Source organism: Sorghum bicolor, chromosome 10 (genome assembly GCF_000003195.3).
Source record: "Sorghum bicolor cultivar BTx623 chromosome 10, Sorghum_bicolor_NCBIv3, whole genome shotgun sequence".
NCBI classification, from domain to species: domain Eukaryota; kingdom Viridiplantae; phylum Streptophyta; class Magnoliopsida; order Poales; family Poaceae; genus Sorghum; species Sorghum bicolor.
This window is the reverse complement of record NC_012879.2, coordinates 2,705,151-2,727,461: the sequence shown is the minus strand read 5'-3', so window position 1 is coordinate 2,727,461 and position 22,311 is coordinate 2,705,151. Positions and strand designations below refer to the sequence as shown.

Here is a 22,311-nt window from a genome sequence, read left to right as displayed (position 1 = left end):
CCATACAGTATCAGGATGTCGTCAAATTGAATGTTGGGCTTTAATAGGCTTGCACTCCAAGAAGGGTCTTGTGCATAGAGTAGTGACATCTTGGTGTGTGCAAGAAGTATCATATAGTGGATGGTGTCAAGGTGACCGAGAGAGTTAGTCGGTGGTGATGAGCCTTAGTGGCATGCAAAACTTGCCTTTATTACAAAAGCCTTTGTGGTGAGCTCAGCAACATGACCAAAGGATGCTTGGTGGCTAGTGTAAGTGCAATCAAGCTCTAAGTGGGTTTTAGTGATGTTGATAGCATAATTAAAGAACTAATGACTTTGACCAGTGTGTGTGGCAGCATAGCATCAGTCTTGGGTGCCAATCAACAAAGGAGGAGACCCCCCAAATTCAAATGGATGCTTTGCAACAGCTTCAAGGGTGAGTTATTTCTTTTTGCTTTTTGAATTTGGGTCATAGGACAAGCCGTACTATCAAGGGGGATAATAATAGTGGTTTGGGATGAAACCAAGTGCTTATCATACCTCACTTATCTCAAATTATCCCAGCCACAAACAGCCAGCCGTGTTGAATTCCTTTCTGCTCTGGCCAGCGTGGAACCTCTGGGCTCTGACATGGAGGTTCCAGGTCTGTTGACCCACCATTTTGTGGGTGATGTGGATGGTACTTATATTATCCCCTTCGCCCCTAACGGTTATCTTGTTCCTCATTCACTCAGACTCATGACAGAAGCTCTCTCTCTCTCTCCCAAGCTTAGTGCTTCAACTCCCTTGCTCAAATCTTTGTGATTCCTTGAAGGATTTGACTTTAGAGAGTGTAAGAAAGCTCAAGAAGATCATCCTCTTCCGTTCTCAAGCACTTGGCGAATCTCTAGCCGCTTGGTGTGTTCATTACTCTTGGAGCTTGGCTCCTAAACGGTTAGCGGTCGCCCGGAAGCTCCCAATCCATTGTGGTTGAGCATCGAGAAGTTTGTATTACCCTTTGTGATTAGTGAAATCCTCCAACTTATTGATTTGGTGATAGGTTGGAGAAGAGGAGTGAGTTGCAAGAGACTCCATAGCCTTTGTGGCTAACCTTAACAACATGGAGTACGTCAGCCTTTGTGGCCAACCGAACCATGGGAAAATTTCCTTGTGTCTCCTGAAATTTTAGCTTTGAATGATCGATTTGGATCTTTGCACCTCTCAAATCGATCTATACGACTCCAGCGTAATAAAGGGAATATATGTTTGGTGGTTCTTCATCAGCAAGGGGTAGATTGAGAGACGATGATGGTACAACACACACCGATGTCGAGGAACTAGGGGCCTCAAGGACGCACGTGAGTCATGACAAAGCCGAGTAGCAGGTTAGGGCTATTTAATTTGGTGAGGGGTGTTGAAAGCCCTAGTTTGGTTTTGGATAATTGATGAAACCCTAAGTACTAACCTCTATACTAAGTGTGTGTAGACTTAATAAGGTTGGTACATGCCAAGTGATGGAGCAAGTGATGATCATGGTGATGATGGTGATGACCACAAGATGATCAAGTGCTCAACTTGGAAAAGAAGAAAGAGAAAAACAAACCCTATGGAGATCAAGGCAAAGGTATTGCTTAGGGTTTTGGTTTTAGTGATCAAGACACCATAGAGGGTGTGATCACATTTAGGATAGATAGCCGTACTATAAAGAGGGGAATTCTTTGGCTAAGCGGTTATCAAGTGCCACTAGGTGTCATTGTTCATGTGCATGCATTTAGAACCTAGTGAGCTAACTTAACTCCTTCGAAGAAAATGATTGTGAAAATGCTAACACACGTGCACATGTTGGTTTACACATTGTGGTGTTGGCACACTTTGAGAAGGGAGTTGAAGTTTGAAGGGTTGAGAGAGGATGGGTTCCTCTCTCCCTCCCACCGAGCTTGCGAGGCGGGATTCGGCGCTTTTCGAGAAAATGAAGTGCATATTTTCTATTGCGCCGGAGGGAAATTTGGTGAAGTCGCGGGAGTGTTTCTCGCTGAGAAAACACTCACCGGACGCTGGCTTAGAGGCACCGGACGCTGTGTCTGAGCGTCCGGTGTGCAGACAGTGCCTGGCCCAGCTAGGGTAAGGCACCGGACGATAGGCACCGGACGCTGGCTTGAGCGTCCGGTGGTGCGCGTCCGGTGTGAGGGGTTTTTGCAACCCTCTCTGCGCACGAGTCCGGTGAGCACCGGACCGTCCGGTGCCTAGCGTCCGGTGAGGTCGCGAGTTTGACAAACTCTCTGCGCACGAGTCCGGTGAGCACCGGACCGTCCGGTGCTCATCGTGCGGTGGTGCTGTGCAGGCGCGCGTGCGCAGTAGCCGTTGGCGGCAACGGTCGACTTCAAACGGCTAGTGACACATGGCGGTTAGCTGAGCACCGGACGCTGGGTGTTGAGCGTCCGGTGGCTCCCTGTGAGCGTCCGGTGCCCCTTTAAGTGCGTCCGGTGATCCCGATTTTTTTTTGCCTAGTGAAAGAGCCAACGGCTCTATTCGTTTGAGGGGCTATATATACGTGTTTGGCCGGCTTGGGGCTCACACACTTGGCATTCTAACATACTTGACATCCTTGTGAGCCTAAGCAAACACCTCCCACTCATCTCCTTCATAGATTAAACATCTTTGTGAGATTGGGAGTGATTCCAAGTGCATTTGCTTGAGTGATTGCATCTAGTGGCACTTGGGGATCGTTCTAGCTGTGGTTTTCTTGTTACTCTTGGTGGTTGCCGCCACCTAGACGGCTTGGAGCAGCGGAGGAGCTTTGGCACGAGTTGGTGATTGTTCGTGGCCATCTCCCGGTGATTGTGAGGGGTCTTGTACCTTCCCCGGCGGAGAGCCGAAAGGTAACTCTAGTGGATTGCTCGTGTCATTGAGTTACCTCACTTGTGGGTGGGTTCTTGTGGTGTCCTAGTGAGGACGAGGTTCGTGCTACACCTCTTAGCCACCGAACCAACAAGTGTTGGTCGACACAACGGGGACGTAGTGTGCCGGCAAGCACGTGAACCTCGGGAGAAAAATCGGTGTCTCAATTGTGTTTGATTGGCATTCTCCCGGTGCTTGATTGTTTATATTGGTGATTGGTTTATCCCCTACACGGCGGTATAAATATCTCATCTTATCTTTACTTACCGCAAACTAGTGTAATTAGTTTAGTTGCTTACTTTGACTTGTAGAGACTTAGTTCTTGTATGCATAGAGATCTTAGCAACTAGAATTGTTGGGTAAGTGGCTTGCAAACACCCCTTTAGAGCTAGAGCAAAAAGCTTCGCTTTGTTATTTACTAATCTTTTGCTCTAGTGATTTTGTAGAATTTTTAAATAGGCTATTCACCCCCCCTCTAGCCATATTAGGACCTTTCAGGTGTTTAGCTACATCAGCACATGCTATCAGCTAAGTCAAGACGCAATCACACACATCCACGCACGGACATCAACCGTACATAGCAAAGATACACGTGTGCGTTTCACCTTGTATGTACCTATCTAGTTTGTTTTGGTTATTGGCCGGAACATATATGTGGCGTTATCGACCTCATTTAGGGTGACTCGACAGCTCCTTTTTCCTACATACACCTAGAAGAGGACGTTTATTTGTTATATATACACCTATCTAGCTAGCTAGAACCCCAAATTGAGAATCCATGCAAGCTGTTTAGAACATGACCGATGATACAATGCACAAGATGAATTTGATCAAGTAATGGAACACATCATGGAGGATGCCTACCAGTCTATTAGCATTAATTTGCTGGTTTTGGTGCTCCACTCTTGTATCTATTTTTGAGGGTGCATTTGCTGGCCGACAGTTTCATGTTGCCAAATTGGCCTCTAATATCACATCGTCCTCACTCACCACACGATTGGGGGCTGCCGGCCCGGCCGATTGTAACACCCAAAATTTGAATTTTATTTAATAGGAAGTAATTTGTTTTATTTAAGTATTTTTTTTGGGCATTGGATATAGCAAATAAATTATTTTGTGGAGAATAAAAATCATCATAAGGTTTGAAATGTGATTTTGCATTCATGCTGGAGCATAGTTATTTTTGTGCTGTTTTATTTTAATTGTTTTGCTCAAAAACTCCTGGGAAAAAGAATTGAAAAAAAAAGGAAAAAAAAAGAAGGGGGAAACCCCTGGAAACCAGCAAGCCCAGCTTCCTTTTTTTTCCCGTTGGAGCCGCGGCCCATTCTCCCTCCCCCTTGTCTCGGCCCAATTTCCTTTCCTTCCCCGTGGCCCAGCCAGCCCGCACCCTCCTCTCTCTTTGTCTCGCTGACATCCCGGGTCCACTTGTCAGCGCGCAGCTCTCCTCCTTCCTCTCGCCGTGAGGGAGTTGGACTCGGCCGGATCGAGCCAAGCCCGATATCCCGGGATTTCCCTCCTAATCGCATCCAACCGAGCCCTATTTAGGCTCCTAGCTTCGCCCGCGCACCCCTTTTCCATCTATGCACCAAGAAAACCGTCTAATCTCGTCACAACACCGAGTTGGATCTCGCCGAGGGTTGATTCCGCCGCCGCGCATAGTGGCACCTCTCTGAGCCATCTCCGGCCGAAAGAATACCGTAGGCGAGCTCGCCTCTCCCTTCTCTTCGCACCGGTACTTTTTGTTCTCCGTTTCGTGCTTGTTTTCGCGGAAACTGCGTGCGACGGCGAGCTCCAGGGCGGCTTCAATGGCGCGCCGCCGTGAGAAGGCATAGCTCCGGCCGGCCCGCCGCCCGTTTTTCCCCGGAGCGATCTCAACCGTAGGATCCAAAACCAAGCGCCCAGATTAGAAGAAAACGGTTCGCTGCACTTTTTGTTTAAGAGCCCCTGGAAAGTTTTACATTTTAACGCGCAGTCCAAGCGCCTTTCGGGAAATACGTTTTCTTGATTGGAATACGCATTTCCGATCGTGTTAGTCAAAATACGCTTTCCTGAATTTACAGAAATGCCATTGAAACTGTTTTGGTTATAAAATGCTCATTTTAAGTCCGATTTGACCCATTCGAATTGCGTTAGCTTCGTATTTAAATGCTCTACATGATAGAAATATTAGTTTACTGTTTTGAAACTTTTTAATTTCCTGGTACTATTTAATTAATTATTTCTCTATAGGAAATCTTGGAAAATGCATAACTTCTCCGTTTTAACTCCGATTGTCGTGAACTTTACGTTTGTGTGATCGTAGCGCTGCGTAGAATATTTTCATAAACTTTTATATTTGTTTTACCACTGTTTGGTGTAATGTTCTAATTATACCTTGTTTGCTTTGTGTATGATTGTCTCCATTGGATTGCGTGTTGTTGATTGATGTTTGGGAATAGACGGTGAGCTGTACGTTGGTGCTCAAGCTCAAGCATTTGAAGACCAGCAGGCTTAGGAGAGCTTTGATCAAGGCAAGTATAGCATTTGGATTTTATTTCTGTGATCATGATCCTGTGGCTAGATTAATGTTAAGTAATAAATGATAAAAATGACTTTTTAGTAACTTGATGATTTGCCTGTACGTGATCACCCGGGATAAGAGTGCAACCATGAGGGCTATAATGGCTCTGGCTTTAGCTCAGTATGAGGACTTTTTTCTAGCTTGTTAGCGGTTACCTTAAATGGCGTAAGAATGGCTAGACACGTTGGGTATAGTGTGGCCTCTGTCCGTGTGTATAGGCTGCGGGTTATGTGCCATGGAAGAGGGGCTCTATATCTGCCTGCCGAGTGAATCTAATGGCCCTAACTTGTTAGACGAAACCTTTGAAAGGCTTCATAGTGATCCCTGCCGACCTTCCTTGGAAGTGGGTTAAGAGGCTGATCCCCTCGGACGAAAGGGTAAATCATGACTCATGGGTAAAGATGTACAACCTCTGCAGAGTGTAAAACTGGTATACTAGCCGAGCTCACGGTCAGGAGCGGCCTTGGGGACATCTACATTAAGATGATGAGCTTATTATGTTATTATGTTCATTTGATTACCGTTTATGCTATGAGATTAATTATGCTTACACTTGATCATGTGATTAATGGATTATTTATGCTACCTTGACAATTGCTCATTAATTATGAACATGCTATCCACTATTAAAAGCTAACTGCAGTCAAACCAGTGTCAGCTATTTGAGCCTCATGAACCCCTGGTTATACTTGTTGAGTATGATATGTGCTCACTCTTGCAATTTCCCAACACCTCAGGATATGATAATGAAGATGACTGGAATGAGGATTACCGTTATGAGTACTAGGTTTGGAGTCAACCAGTCAACAGTGTCCCTGTGTGGAGCTTCCGTCGAGAGCGTGGATTACTTTATGCTATCATTTTTGTATGAGACTATGTGATTTATTATATTCCGCTATGTAATAAACACTGCAATGGTACATTTGAGATTTGTCTACTTATGTGTGCGACTATTCCTGGGGCACATATGAGTCTTTTATGCATCCTATTTTGCTCTTAAAATATGGGTGTGACACCGATAGGCGCTATATATATGTGTATGCATTTCACATGGCCATCCACTAAGGTGGTCATGCATCTTTCGTTACCTTCATTCAAAATGTTCCTCAAAGTTTGCAAGAAAATGTAGGGCAGTAGGTACATATAGGTCACCTTTGGAAGGAAGGTATATATAGGCTATTGACTGCAAGGATGAATAATTGGAAGTTCCACTCTATGCGGTAAGTGATAGTTGTCCCTTGTCATTGAAATGTTAGCAGTTGGTATCATGGCTAGCTCTTGGTGCTCATGTCACAACTGACGGTTCAGAAGGTACTAGCTAGCTCAACATGCATGTCTCCAAAAATGTGAAAGTGTAGCTAGTAAGTAGCATTATATTGCACCGAACAAACAATTACGACTCTCCGCCGGAGTGGTGTTGCATGCTTGTTTAGCTTAAGTTTTTAATGCTAGCTTTGCATTCCCCCATAGATTCTACTTAAGATAATCTTACTCGTTACGGTATTATAAAAACATCCGTGCCATATATATACCCTTCTACTCCAATAATAGTGCTAGCATATGGATAATCCTTAACATGTCGTCACTCTGCAATTTCCCTCATGTTATGGACGATACATCAGTGTCTGCCAAATAAGAATTTATTTAATGTGGGTATTTTAACTTAAATGGATTGACAATAGATTACTAAACAAATGAACTCCTGAATAATCAGCGCGAGTAGATATCAAGCTATCTTGAGTGAATATAATCCATCTGCCATTATTTATAGCATCATATTTGGAGAAGGAATGAATGCCTTCATTTGCTTCTTTTCATTTTTTTAGTTAAAATAACACACCCCTTTCCCAAAGTAATTAATGTATGGGTCAAGCATGGGTGTGCTCCAAACATCATTCCTAACTCCAAAGCCTACACATGTTACTTGCCCCGCCACACATGTGGGCCCATCGATCAGTGCACACGTGGCGTGGACACACGCCGCCCTGGAATCTATCCTTCCCCTACATACTGCACTTTCACTAAACAAAGCTGTGTGCTCATAATTAAGCATGGCCACCGGATGGATATACACGACCGTTAAAATTGGGCACCCCACTGAGCATATGAGCACAAAGTGATCCAGTGAACTTACCCCACCAATTGTGGGCCGCCATCCCAGCATCCATCGTCCATCCAAGAGCTAAAAGGGCAAAAAGGTATTCACCTTCCACCAGGAGTTTCTTCCTTTTGTTTTTGCGAGAGTGGTGAATCTGCTTCCCTTTTTACTAGGGGTGGCACTGGATTCGAGACAGATTCACTGCTAGTAGAGGAGAGAGATTTTTTTAATATTTTACTACTGTCTACTGCTATGTACTCGCTACGTCTCAAAATAATTATTATTCTCACTTTTTAAAAAACAATTTTGACTAAATATATATTAAAAAATATTAAAACTTACTATGATACATAATTAGTATCTTGAAACATCATTGAATCTAGTTTTTTAATAAATTTATTTAGAAATATAAATATTGCGCGAAACTTGCGATATAAAACTCAAAACGGCAGTTAGTTTTAGAACTGAGCGAGTACTAAGGAGTAGATTCGAATTGGGAAAATAAAAGGAAGCCGACCAACAATCGTCAGAAATTCCATTGGTCAGGCTACGATTTATCAATCATGGCATGTTCTTGTGTCTAAATAGACAGGGTAGTCTCATGTAATTTTATTTGTTAGTGATAGTATGTTCGTTTGAGCTTATCAGCTAAATCTGTCAGTCATTCAGGAGTATTTTTCTCTCACAACAAATCAGTCAATAATATTTTCTATTATAGCTTAGTAGCCAAACAAACAAGGAGACCTGCTTGTACAAACGTCTGTATCTATCTATAACTCTTATAAAGCTAAACCTCACTAGATGAATTCTCTCTTCATGCAAGGTGTCCACATCATTTCCCACTAAATGACCCACTAAATATTTTATCTCTTCATGTAATATGTCCACATCATTCTCTACTAAGTCCATATCATTCCATATTAATTATAAAAAATAACCATTTCATCTATATCATGTGAAATACTTTAAATCTTTAATATATTCACATACAAGTCATGTACATACATTATTTGTTTCATCACCAATTAATTCCTCTATAATGTAACCAAATATTAGTTTTTGTTTTATATTAGCTTAGCAATTTTTACTAGATCTAATACAATAAAATACATACAAGTTAAATTCATATATGTACATACATAATAGACTAAATACCGCATAGTAGTGCTATATATATAATGATTTATTTTTAAGAAAATCCCGCAGCAACGCGCGGCGAATTCACCTAGTTTCTATAGTAATTCAAGGAAAAAAACTCTGAATTTTATGGTGTCATGTGTGGTTTCAAGGAGCAACAGACGAACAAAACGTTAATCTTATAGGAGGCTCTTCCATATCTGCCTTTGTTATAAGAGGGAGAAGCGTAATGAACCTGTTGAGATCATCTGGTCAATTTATATCTGCCTTTGTTATTTTTCAGGTAGGCCCAATACTCATTAGACCTGCTACCACAGTGATTGATCAATGCAGCGTACAGTCAACTACTGATTCTATCTCTAATAGTTGACGGATGAACTTGTTATTTTGTGAGAGAGTTGACCCAAGTGGACAAGTTACCGGTAGAGGGCGTGTGAGTGTGCGACACTGTAGATAGTTTGAATTTCTTTTTTACTCTATAATTGTCAATAAAAATAGTATGTCAACCTAGAAAATAAGGCTTCTACACCAATGCGGCAGTTAACAGGTTGGGTTTTATGAATCTCGTAGCATGAAAACTTGCTCATATGGAAATCGCAAGTTAATTAGTATTTATTTTGTTGGTCAGCACCACATTTCTTTCATATTTTATAATTCAAGTCGTGTGCATCCTTCCATATATGCCTCAAATAACTAGTACTTTACTTTTTAACTTCGCGTGTTTACATGCATGTATTAAATCAGGGCATATACCGAGTATAATCTTTTTTGCCCATATCGGATCCACGCCTATCAAGTTTGACTAAATTTATAGTGAATAATATAAATATTTATGTATTTAAATCATTTATTATAAAAATATATTCTATAGCTAATTTAATTGTACTTATTTTATATCATAAAGAATGTTAGCACACTTTTATATAAGTTTAATCAAAGTTTAAACCGTTTGACTTTTCGAAGAGTGAGAATTATATTCTTTTGTGAACAGTGAGACTACCAAGTAAAGACGGGCCATGCATGTTAGGGATTCATTTGTTTAGAAAGAAAGAATTTAATTGAAGGGAGAAAACAAAATTAGCATTAAGAAAAGAGAGAGGCAAAATAATAGTGATCTTAGGGCACTCACAATGCAAGACTCTATCACAGAGTCTAAAATAATTAATTATATATTATTTATGGTATTTTGCTGATATGGCACCATATTTATTGAAGAAAGAGGTAGAAAAAATAAGACTCCAAGTCTTATTTAGACTCTAAGTCCACATTGTTCGAGGTAATAAATAATTTTAGACTCTATGATAGAGTCTGCATTGTGAGTGCCCTTAAGGTTAGATTGTTGAGGACACGTTTTTGTTCCCTTGCTCTCTTGTTTAACCATGCTTGTCCAAGCCTCACGAGAATATATGTTTTAAAATATTTGACCACCAAAGAAGTCAAAGAGTATAGTTGTTGTAGTTTATCCACTCAATTTCCTTAATTATTGTTTTATTTAATGAGGATACACCCTCAATGGGTTTTTTATTTCTTAATTAATGCCTCCGAATGCAGACAGTTGATCTATGGACAAATAGTGCAAACTAAGAAAGTATCTAAGGTCATTTTGACCTAGTTTCCAACGCATCCATATTTTAAAAACAGTGCAAAGGAGTTTTATCCTCGTGAAAATCTTTCTACTTCTATGAAACTATTATCATCTCTCTCTTCATTAATATAGTGTCATATCAACATATTTAATGTTCATGAAACTCTACGCTCCAACTGGCTGCTTAAATACGCCCTCCTCAACCCGAGCATTGCTGTCTTCTTTAGTTTGCCCCAAAATCTATAAACTTTTTAAGATTACTCATCATATTGAATCTTACGGCACATATATAGAGCATTAACTATAGATAAAAAATTAACTAATTGCACAGTTTATTTGTAATTTATGAAAACGAATTTTTTGAGCCTAGTTAATACAAAAGAAAGTGTTAGTATGTCAAAATCTAAAAACATTTTAGATCTAAAACAGATCTCACCTGCGCCTGCCACCCTCATACCAGCTTGCATGCGCAAACGGCCATTCGGTCGACCTGCACATGTGAACACAATGGCCCGTGCCACCACCCCCCTTGTCCACGCCCGCACCGTGCGACAAAGTGAGTTGGTTCGGTCTGCTCGATTTTGAGTAACCGTTTAAACCCGCATCTACGAGGAATATTCTCTTGTTGGAGAAATCCAACCTCTCAAAAAGTCTCGAAACCGAACACCTCCAAAAGTGAAGTCAACACCTCTCTTTGATTTATACCATCTATACTAATTAATACTAAGAAAAATTAAGAGATGAAGCAAATCCTCCATTAAATTCCATGCATCCATATGCCTCAAATTCTCCAAGACGATTTCGCCAGTAATAGGCGCCCCCCCAAAATCAACCAACACCAGTAAGTAGTCTCTGTCGCTCTTGTCTGCTCCTGTCTTGTGTTGGTTCACTCGTCGACCGTGGTCCAAACCGGGGTTGCTTCTGCCTTCTCCCGCCTCCGGCCTCCGTCTCCCTCCTCCCCTTTCCTATAAAAGGCGCCGCGGCGTCGTCGTCCTCCTCCGCAAGAATCCATCCATCCATCCAGGCAACCAGCAAACCAACAAGCGGGCAACAACAAACACCTCTCTCCCTCCTCCTTCTTCACTCCCCTGCCGTTGCAGCAGGAAAGCCATCAGGGCACGACGAATTAAAATCCCAAATCGACAAGGCCGCCCACGCGCGCGCGCGCCTCGGTCACCGGCTCACCGCCCGCCGTTGCCGGCGATAAACCAGCGGGGACCACGCACGCCATCGACCAGAAGCTAGCGATTGACCAGCAGCCAGCCGGCATGGTTGCGAACAACAAGGTGGACAGCCTGTCGTACGACGTCGAGGCGCCGCCGCCCCCTGCCACCGCCTCGGCGGCGGCGGCGGCAGCGCCACCGCCGGCGCCGGCGCCGGCTTCGGCTCGTCCCGCCGCGCCCGTGTCGCGGCAGGGCACGGCGTCGGCGTCGGTGCTGGAGCTGCACAAGGTGTCGGTGCCGGAGCGGCGGACGGTGGCGAAGGCGCTGCGGCAGCGGCTCGCCGAGGTGTTCTTCCCCGACGACCCGCTGCACCAGTTCAAGAACCAGTCGTCGGCGCGGCGCCTGGTGCTGGCGCTGCAGTACTTCTTCCCCATCTTCCAGTGGGGGTCCGCCTACAGCCCCACCCTCCTCCGCTCCGACCTCATCGCCGGCCTCACCATTGCCAGCCTCGCCATCCCGCAGGCACGTGCTCCTCTGCTTTCCCTTCCTGGCCTCCCTCTGCTTCTTCGCGCCTTCATTCAATTCCTAGCTACGTTTGGCACGGTTTTTTATGGCACTGCCCAGAATATAGGCCGGCCGGCGTGCGGCGCGCCATAACTCACTCTAACACGGTCGCCGTCGCCGTGCAGGGAATCAGCTACGCCAAGCTCGCCAACCTGCCGCCGATCATTGGCCTATGTGAGTTTCTTCGTCTTCCTTCTCTTTCTCTTGCTCCTGCCTGCAATAATTTCGTAGGAGAAAATCTCAATCTCTGCTGGTTGTCTTGACGAATGAATCTCGAATAATAAGTAACCTTGTGCATGCATGCATGCAATTGCAAGCAGATTCCAGCTTCGTGCCGCCGCTCATCTACTCGCTGCTGGGGAGCTCGCGGGACCTGGCGGTGGGGCCGGTGTCCATCGCGTCGCTGGTGATGGGGTCCATGCTCCGGGAGGCCGTGTCGCCGGACGAGCAGCCCATCCTGTACCTGCAGCTGGCCTTCACCGCCACCTTCTTCGCCGGCGCCTTACAGGCGTCCCTGGGATTCCTCAGGTGGGTGCCATTCTGCATGAACAAACAACGACACTGTTCCATTGGCTGGTGGCGCTATCTGCCGCCGGCGATCTCCATCGGCCGCGCCGCGGTAGACAAGGCAGAGCAGCTCACGTCCATGTCCATATGCATCGCAGGCTGGGCTTCATCGTCGACTTCCTGTCCAAGCCGACGCTGACGGGCTTCATGGGCGGCGCCGCCGTCATCGTGTCGCTGCAGCAGCTCAAGAGCCTGCTCGGCATCGTGCACTTCACCTCTCACATGGGCTTCGTCGACGTCATGCGCTCCGTCGTCAACCGCCACGACGAGGTACGTACGCCCTCGTGCTCGGTGCTCTGTCGTCGCCTGCCGGCCGGCAATGACGACAGAGCAGCAAGCCTGTCTGCGTCTGGTATAAAATTCACCAGCTACGCAACAAATCGTCCTCGTTCCCTCTCACAATTGCTCGTCACGCTGATGCCAACGATCGGTCGGTGCAGTGGAAATGGCAGACGATCGTCATGGGCACCGCCTTCCTCGCCATCCTCCTCCTCACGCGCCAAATCGTAAGCTCTTTAATTTCTCATTTGATTAACTATTCATTCTTCACCTTTACTATGTATATATTTCTTCAGAACTAGTTACATGATTCTATTTCCATAATACGGCTTTGTTCAGAGTTGTCAGGTTCACCTTAATCCGCGTGTAATGAGGTGGAATTTAGTTCAAGTACTATTCTAATTCACATCCAACACAAAGTGAACAAGGTCTAATTAGTTATCACAATCCTCATCAAAAGAACAAAGGCAAGAAATGAAATTGCCAAGATTAAACAACTGATTACTATTAGTAGTAACAGAGATATGAAGCTAGCTAGCTGGGGTAACAGTGGCCGCACATACAAAATGTCACACGGACCGTTTGTACAAGTGGTTTCGCATTTCTCCCGCGACACCGACCGGTGTAAACTAAACCGGGTAGAATCTGATCTCTGTCACTTTTTTCTTAAATTAAAAAGGGCAGATGCAGTTAGATTGATTGGTTAATCATCAGTCGGCAAAATTCTCTACGATTTTTCTGACCATGGTGTATGGATGGACAGGTAGCTTAGCTTAGCTTCTAGGAAAGATGGGGCTGCAAAAAGGGAAGGTGGTGATTCAAACCCTGAGTTCATGGAGGGGCCCGAAGGGTGCCTGCCACTAACAGGGAATTTTTGACTCCACTGCATATATATGTAGTTTAATTAAGAAATGTCCAATAATTCATGGGGGTGATTAATTAAGAGTTAGCTCCTGCTTCTTGGGACCTAGTAATGTTGACATATATCCCCTCACCACCCCACTAAAAAAGAAAAATAGCTCCTTTCAATATCCATCTACCTTATTGCAAATAGAACCCCTAAGTTCAACACATTGTCGCAATAAAAGAAATATTTTCTATAACAAAAAAAACAGCATGGCCTGTTTCCCTAATTTAGGATGTTTTGAACGGTTTCAGTTAGTTACCCAAGCTAGTTGTGCTCTATGCAGTGTCCTTAAAGAAAAACAGTTGGTATGCCAAGAAAAGTTGTCCTCACCCAGGCCTAATCTTCCAAGGTAGCTATCAATGGACTGAAACATGGTGCCAAAAAGTGTTTCCTCTTTAAGGTTGTGTATTTATAAACTGGGAATAGTTTAAAGCATCATTTCTTTCATTTTTATTTTAAACAAAAGCACCACTGTTTTCTTTAAGTAAATAATTAAGAACCAAACATATATTTTTTTGAAAGGAACTGGAGGGGGAACCAAACATATATTGCTGAAGCACACATGTATTTAATTTGCAGCAGCACTTTGTTTTGAATAGTTATAGTCTGGTGTGAACTTGCAAGTACCAATTGTTTGTGTAGATAGAATGTTAGCAAGCATTCACATGGCTAAACCACATGGATCAGATGAGTAAGACGTGTGCTTGTGGCTTTAGAATCTATTCTGACAATGCACCAGTGGAACCTCGCCCAATGCTCTTTTTTGGGGAGAATGCTTCTGATTTGGCTTCTGATGTGTCACCTGTTAATATGCAGCAAGTTGGTCATAGCCATCTGTGCATGATATATCACCAAAATCTCCAGAAAGGATTGATTGACAAGCACCTTCATGAGAGTTGCGACTGTAAATGATTCGCCATCACTCATGACAAGTGGCTATAGTTTCATCACTCTTTAGCCTAGCTGCAGATAAAATTGCTTAAGAAGGACGCCGCTCCTTGTCGCTTGGTATGATATGATTAAAAGTGTCAGTCTGAGAACTCCACTCTGCTGGGGCCATGCCTGAGAAATCTTCAAAAATCAGTGGGAGCTCCAAAATCAACAGATTTTTTCATAATTTATTTATTTATACTCCTATAAAAAATCTAGTATCTACTAGTAATTTACAGTACACAAATCTATCTATTTTGTCTAGTTGAGATTATAAAAGCACTGAATGACAGACAAACTTATCAACCGCTAATTTTGTTCGCTGTATTTTTTTTCAGAGCAAAAAGAATCCAAAGCTTTTCTTGGTAGCAGCAGGTGCTCCCCTGGCGTCAGTGATCATCTCCACCATTCTCTCCTACATGTGGAAATCCCCCAGCATCAGTGTTGTAAGTATCTTCAGTATGGCCAATCTGAATCAGTTCCCTTCAGACCTCACCAATCATTATTCGTTAATTCATCTGTAAACTAAATATATTTTTTCTTAACAAAATGTTTTCACTTTCTGCAAAAACACAGATTGGCATCCTCCCCAGGGGAGTGAACCCTCCTTCAGCGAACATGCTCACCTTCAGTGGCTCCAACGTGGCGCTGGCGATCAAAACAGGGGTCATGACAGGCATCTTATCCTTAACTGTAAGACAAATTTCCATGAAACTGCCCTCCGGCGATGTGAATTTGTGATTTTGATTTCAAAATTCATGAAAGTTTTGGTTTTGACCCAGCTAGCTAGCTGAAGGAGATTTGTTATTTCGAAAAAAAAAATGCAGGAAGGGATTGCAGTGGGCAGAACCTTCGCATCCATCAACAACTACCAGGTTGACGGGAACAAGGAGATGATGGCGATCGGGATCATGAACATGGCCGGTTCCTGCGCCTCCTGCTACGTGACGACGGGCTCCTTCTCCCGGTCGGCGGTGAGCTACAGCGCGGGGTGCAAGACAGCCGTCTCCAACATCGTGATGGCGGCGATGGTGCTGGTGACGCTGCTGTTCCTGATGCCGCTGTTCCACTACACTCCCAACGTGATCCTGTCGGCGATCATCATCACGGCGGTGATCGGGCTGATCGACGTGCGCGGCGCCGCCAAGCTGTGGAAGGTGGACAAGCTGGACTTCCTAGCCTGCGTGTCGGCGTTCCTCGGCGTGCTCCTGGTGTCCGTGCAGATGGGCCTCGCCATCGCCGTCGGCATCTCGCTGTTCAAGATCCTGCTCCAGGTGACCCGGCCGAACCTGGTGGTGGAAGGCCTGGTCCCGGGGACGCAAAGCTACCGCAGCGTGGCGCAGTACCGGGAAGCCGTCCGCGTGCCGGCGTTCCTCGTCGTCGGCGTCGAGTCGGCCATCTACTTCGCCAACTCCATGTACCTGGTGGAGCGGGTCTTGCGGTTCCTCCGCGACGAGGAGGAGCGCGCGCTCAAGTCCAACCTCCCCTCCATCCGATCCGTCGTCCTCGACATGAGCGGTGAGTGAGCTAGCTAGCTAGCTTAGCTATAGCGCCATGGACGAACTTGATCAGTTATGTTAAGGTACTCTACTCACTAGCTTCATGTCATCGTGTGATGGAATCTTGTTCGATTCTTGCAGCCGTGACGGCGATCGACACGAGCGGTCTGGACGCGCTGTCGGAGCTGAAGAAAGTCCTGGACAAAAGAAGCATCGAGGTACAGCTGCTGGCTGATGTTGCTGCATATATATATATATATATAGAGCTGCTGTTCATCGATTTGGATTGCCATCAATCAATCAAAATGACTGAATTTTATCTGCCGGCCGGATGCATGGATGAATGCAGCTGGTGCTTGCCAACCCGTTGGGGTCGGTGGCGGAGAGGATATTCAACTCGGCGGTGGGGGAGACGTTCGGGTCGGACCGCCTCTTCTTCAGCGTAGGGGAGGCCGTCGCGGCGGCGGCATGCAAAGCGGCGCAGCCCTGACCGGCCGGCTGACCCTGAGGTGGATGGGGGCATGGAGCACAGGGGGTCCTCTGACCAGCAGAAGCAGCAGCAGTAGAAGAAGAAGAAGCGAGCGCTTCTCGGAGGAGGATGACATCGTGTTCCGGCCATTAGGGGAGAGGGAGACTACTGGTACTGATGGTAGTGGTAGGGCAGGACGAATAACATGGTGATGCATGGCCGCCTCCTCTTCCTCCGACCCGATGCAGATGCAGGGGAGGGGAAGAGTTTTTGAAGGATGTGACCAGTTGTTGTTGTAGTTGTTCTTCAAGTAATGAAACGGGAATTGCTCCGTGGCAATTCAGTCTCTTTTTGCACTAGAAAAAAAATATTCTTCTTCTGCACTAGGAAAAATTAAAACTTCTCTGACACCGGGTCTATTCTTAGGCCTTGTTTAGTTCCCCAAAAATTTTGCAAAATTTTTCAAATTCTCCACCACATCGAATCTTTAGACGTATGTATGAAGTATTAAATAGAGACGAAAATAAAAACTAATTACACAGTTTGGTCGGAATTGACGAGACAAATCTTTTGAGCCTAGTTAGTTTATGATTGAACAATATTTGTCAAATACAAACGAAATTAGTATTATTCACATTTTGCAAAATATTTTGTAAGTAAACAAGGCCTTAGATCATTAGATGAGAGGGGTGGAAAAGAGGAAGTATGCGTAGAAACATGTGTTTGGTTGAAAGACAAAGTGGTGGATCAGTGATAGTTAATTTGTGCATGCTTTCTCGGAATCTGCTTTTTGGAAGAGCCAATAAAAAGTCTTGGATTCTGTTTATCAGCAAATTGCTGCTATAGAATTTGGCCGTTGGATCGGTGAAAAAATGGGGAATAACTTGCAACTTGTGTCAAATAAAACCATGTTCGATAAGAATGGACGTCACTCAACCACTAGGGTTTGATTCCTACACCTCCATATACTCCAATACGACAAGAGAACAACCAACAACATAATCGGCTTGATACATGGCAACAACAACAAAATGCAAGACTCAGATTTTAAACCCATGAAACCTTACATTTCAGTAAATAAGTGTTTCTTTTTTCACTAAAATAAAATAAGTGTTTCCATACAAAGAGATATGAAAGGAAAAAAAACTAAATTGATTTTCAGTCTACCTTTGTTAGTTTCAGGTTCCGTGTCGGCCCTTTGTTGAATTGGAATCTCTATTGAGACACAAGAAACTACAATAGACTAAAGTATTAACAACTCTGCTCTAGAATATGTAAAAGAATCTACTCGTCCACCCAAGTTTTCGAAAAGGATATGTTCATAACTCTTAGAATGTGATGTCTAAGAAAGTTTGGCTTCTGATTTTAAAGGAAAACACAAATAGAAGAAAAATCAGTTAACTAATATAATGGGATTTAAATTACATACTCAAAATTCTATTAACTAATAATAACTATATTCTATTATATGTCCTATCATAAAAATAGACTTTTTTGCAATAGAATAAGATAGGTCTATTTTCAGTGGGGGGCGAAAAAGAGATACAGTGTGCATTAGCGTAGGTGTTTGGTTGGGAGATAAAGGAGCGGTGGTTAATTTCTATGTGATTGGCGAAATATGCTTTTTGGAAAACTGATGAAAAGCCTTTCTGATTCGGTTTTATTGATAATCTGCTACAAAATCCTATTGTTTGATATGTAAAACAAACAAAGACATAAGAGTACTCACAATGCAAGACTCTATCACAGAGTCCAAGACAATTAATTACATATTATTTATCATATTTTGCTGATGTGACAGTATATTTATTAAAGAAAGATGTAGAAAAAATAAGACTCCAAGTCTTATTTAGACTCTAAGTCCACATTGTTCGAGGTAATAAATAACTTTAGACTCTATATGATAGAGTCTGCATTGTGAGTGTCCTAACACATTGCCTAACTGGACTATGTCCGATAAAAGTGGACGTCAGTCGACCACTAGAGTTTGATTCTCACGACTCTATATACTCCAATATGACAAGATCAATAACATAACCTGTAGTGCTGCATTGTTGGCTTGATACGTGACAATCACTACAAAAAATCAAGGCTCAGATTTTAAACCCATAAAACATGGAGTTACATTGCACTAAATAAGTGTTTTTACTTTCACTAAGATAAAATAGGTATTCCATACAAAGAGATATGAAAGGGAAAAAAAAAAGCTTGATTCTCAGTTTCACCTTTGCGAATTTCTAGTTTCATGTCGGCCCTTTCTTAAATTGGAATCTCCATTGGAACAAAAGAAACTACACTTAGACTAACATATTAATAACTCTGCTCTAGAATCTGTAAGAGAATCCACTCCACCCAAGTTTTTCAAAAGAGGATATGTTCTTACCTCTTAGAATGTGATGTCTAAGAAATCCAGGCTTTTGGTTTTTAAAAGAAAACCCAAATAGAAAATTAGAAGGAAAAAAATAAGTCTATATATTAATCATTTGTTACTGATAAATAAATGCCATCTCAAAAAATTGTGCATGTATTTTCAAACAACTATTGGGGGTATGGATTAATATCATAGGGTGCACGAAACTAAAAAAACATCTAAACCTTGTGGTGAGGTAGTTCCACAAACCTTGGGTTTATGTCTCAACAATTTTTCTCAACTCTGATCTAACATGTGATTTATCTGATAAATGCAATCTAAATTTTTAATCCATATCTACGATAGTAGATCCATAACATGTGCATCTATCATTGCATATCTAAAAATGTAGTCTTCATGACCATTCAAGTCTTGCAAAAAAAAGTTATATATGAGGCCAAGTTTATGGAAAAAGAGTGGAAAAGATGGATGATTGTGCACAGCACAAGGGTTTGGATGGGAGACAAAGATGTGGTGGATGAAATTGTGAGAATTTGCTTTTTGTAAGCGCTATTGAAAAGTGTTGGATCCTATTTACTGATAAATTACTATAGAATCATACTAATTGGTACAACTTCTGTTTAATTATTTATGATAAAAAACTAGGATAGCATGTCTGCACGACTGCATGTGAAACTGGACCATGTCAATTGAAGTGCCATTCCATATATAACCTACCACCAACATAATTCGACTATGTTCAATGGCAGAGCCAAGGGGGGCTGGCAGGTGCCATGGCGCCCCCCTAACATGTGTCAACAAATATTTTTATTACTATATATTTATGATTTTTATTTATATTAAGAGAAAAATATAACAATTTTTTTATATATACTTATCAGTATCCTTTAGATAGTAAAATCGTACTCCCTCAATTCTAAATTATAAGTCATTTTATGAATTTTAGAGAGTCCAAGCATCCTAAATTTGACCAAATTTATACAATAAGATAGTAATACTTATGATATCAACTAAGTGCCACTAGGTTCTTCATTAATTATATTTTCACAGTATTACTATCTTATTACTAAGTGCCACTAGGTTCTTCACTAAGTGCCACTAGGTACTATTTGATGACATAAATCTTTGTGATTCTTTCTATTTTGATTCTCCAAAATTCTTAGAATGATTTATAATTTGGGATGGAGGGAATACAAAACATAACTAGATAATACTAAGAAGCACCTTAGAAAAATAGAAACACGTCTCTCAAGCTGGTTTACAAAATCATCTCAAACATCTTTCTGTTAAGGCTGTGTCGTTTACCACCGGAAAAATAACACATTTGATCCTAAAATACATATAGAAAATGCGAGCACCTACGCCAAGTCAATAAATCAAGCTAGGTGGTCGCCGATTATGCTTAGTTTTAACAAGTTGGATTTTTTGGTTGGCCCCCTCTATATGTAATTCCTGGCTCCACCACTGACTATGTTGCTGGATACACGAGCAACAACTATGCATACAAGGCTCATAAGAACTTTTGGTATAAATGAGGATTTAATTAAAACCAAGTTGCTTATGAGTAAATATAAATGAGTGCTTCCTACACATATACTTGAAACAAAAAAAGTTGAGACAAGATTCTCAGTTCAACCTTTATGAATTTTTGGTTTCTTGTCTTCCTCTTCTCTTAATTGAAACCTGTAACAAGTCTGCTTTATTATAAACTGTTTAAGAGAATCCACTCCACCCCAGTTTCCAAAAGAAACACAAGAGACAGATTCATCATCACTCACGTAAAAGAACACCCTGGTGGAAGGTGAATATCTTTTCCCCCCTTGGGTGTTGGATTCTGGAATGCATGGTTCATGGTCTCACGCAATTGGTGGGGTTTAGTTCCCTGGGCCTGGATCACTTTATTTGTGTTTAGTGGGTTGGCCAGTAGGATCTCTCTCCATTGATGAACACTCATCAGTAAATAAAGAAAAGTATTTAATCATGAGATTAACATGCTGGGAAATGATTAGTGTAGGGTCACTTTGTGTGTGTGTGTGTGTATATCCGGCCCCTGGACATTGTTTATCATGAAACAAACTTTTATCATTTTATTACTAGTAATAAGTGTTGGGTGCCACTGCCACGTGTACGTATTGTGCACTGGGGTCCCACACATGTGCCAGGCATAATGTGTAGACATGCTGTTCGTATGGAGTGTACCCGGCCAGTACCCCAGCTATATAGTCGCTTTCCTCTGAGGAAGGGCTTTGTTACGAATGAACTACGGAAGGCATTTATTCTCCAACTCTGAATAATTTAGTGGGAAATGGATGCGAAACACATTGCCTGATCAAATCACTGGTAAGAGCATGATAGTTTGCTAAATATAAAATTTTGATCACAGAGGCACCCTATTATATGAGCCACTTAATGGGAAGGAATTTCTTTTGTTAACCTAGCATAAAAAATCTTAATGGTAGCTTATTAGCCTTAATCTCAAGACTAGGAGAATAATGCAAAAGCAAGTGGGTAATTAGTGCACTTTATCTTGACTCATGTTGAGCTGAGGTAGCAGCTTGATCTGGACCATCAGTTGTGGCAAGAGCACCCAGAACGAGGCCACGATAATGCAAGCAGCTACATTTCAATGATCATAAAGCATTTCGGTCAAAAAAATGATGATAAAGCATGTTTATCACTTACAGCATATATAGAGTGGTACTTACATCTATATCCATGCATGGAGTCAAAAGACTACATCTTCCTTCCAAAGGTGCCCTATCCCTAAATTTTCTAACAAATCTTGAGGAACATTTTGAATATTTGCAGCGAAGAATGGCATCTGCTAGAGCTAGCAGTCTCACACCCTGTAATTAAATGCATGTATTTATAGGTTTTTTTTCGCGAGCGGGTTTAATGTATTTATAGCATCTATCGCCAACTCTAATTGTGGTCGGCCAGCAAATTCGCCCACAAATAGATAGAAGGGTGGTGAAGCACCAAAACTAGCAAATGCTAATAGAGTAGTGTTCCATACTAGGCAATGTCCATGTGTTTCTTTGCTCTGAATTTTGAAATGTGAACCTTGTGTTGTCAATTTGAGGCTATGTTGGTACGTGTCTAATAATATAAACATTCACTCCTCGGTGTACAAAATGGTGGCCATTGAGTTAACTACAATAGTCTATGGCCATGTGTCCTCCGGCCAATACTTCCCAACAAGCCATTACAAAAAAAAAAGGTGGCGGAAATGAACTACTAGGTGGAAACATGGTATTTCATAATATTTCTCCTGAGTATATTGGTATTGCATAAACATAAAGTGAGTGCACAAAATAAGTAATTTTG

At 42.6% G+C, this 22,311-nt stretch overlaps 1 protein-coding gene and 3 long non-coding RNA genes across 9 annotated transcripts; 1 reads left to right on the top strand and 3 right to left on the bottom strand.

Moving 5' to 3' along the window:
• On the top strand, positions 10,977–16,960 carry LOC8068762 (probable sulfate transporter 3.4). Its single transcript, XM_002437767.2, has 10 exons — positions 10,977–11,920; positions 12,088–12,136; positions 12,283–12,490; positions 12,628–12,799; positions 12,970–13,035; positions 14,984–15,091; positions 15,222–15,338; positions 15,473–16,163; positions 16,286–16,362; positions 16,494–16,960. The coding sequence occupies exons 1-10, from the start codon at positions 11,504–11,506 to the stop codon at positions 16,632–16,634; spliced, it is 2,046 nt and encodes a 681-aa protein (XP_002437812.2). The 5' UTR covers positions 10,977–11,503; the 3' UTR covers positions 16,635–16,960.
• On the bottom strand, positions 14,262–14,692 carry LOC110431270. The gene is made up of 2 exons (XR_002448706.1): positions 14,601–14,692; positions 14,262–14,517 (listed from the first exon to the last, which is right to left on the bottom strand). It is a non-coding gene; the product is annotated as an uncharacterized LOC110431270 (long non-coding RNA).
• Positions 14,688–21,815, bottom strand: LOC110431272. 5 transcript variants are annotated; one of them, XR_002448713.1, is made up of 4 exons: positions 21,690–21,815; positions 21,506–21,600; positions 20,621–20,667; positions 14,691–14,777 (listed from the first exon to the last, which is right to left on the bottom strand). It is a non-coding gene; the product is annotated as an uncharacterized LOC110431272 (long non-coding RNA). The 5 variants fall into 5 exon arrangements; XR_002448711.1 differs by lacking the exon at positions 14,691–14,777 and adding an exon at positions 18,566–18,689 and having other exon boundaries at positions 21,690–21,813; XR_002448712.1 differs by lacking the exon at positions 20,621–20,667 and having other exon boundaries at positions 14,688–14,777; positions 21,690–21,810.
• LOC110431271 lies at positions 14,807–15,589 on the bottom strand. 2 transcript variants are annotated; one of them, XR_002448708.1, is made up of 3 exons: positions 15,496–15,589; positions 15,272–15,336; positions 14,807–15,060 (listed from the first exon to the last, which is right to left on the bottom strand). It is a non-coding gene; the product is annotated as an uncharacterized LOC110431271 (long non-coding RNA). The 2 variants fall into 2 exon arrangements; XR_002448707.1 differs by lacking the exon at positions 15,496–15,589 and having other exon boundaries at positions 15,272–15,360.

Bases quoted from the DNA above. Each gene is read 5' to 3' on its own strand.
- LOC8068762 (XM_002437767.2), top strand. From the start codon at position 11,504: ATGGTTGCGAACAACAAGGTGGACAGCCTGTCGTACGACGTCGAGGCG. The intron at 11,921-12,087 runs GCACGTGCTCCT...GTCGCCGTGCAG, and splicing joins CCAGCCTCGCCATCCCGCAG to GGAATCAGCTACGCCAAGCT. The intron at 12,491-12,627 runs GTGGGTGCCATT...TATGCATCGCAG, and splicing joins GCGTCCCTGGGATTCCTCAG to GCTGGGCTTCATCGTCGACT.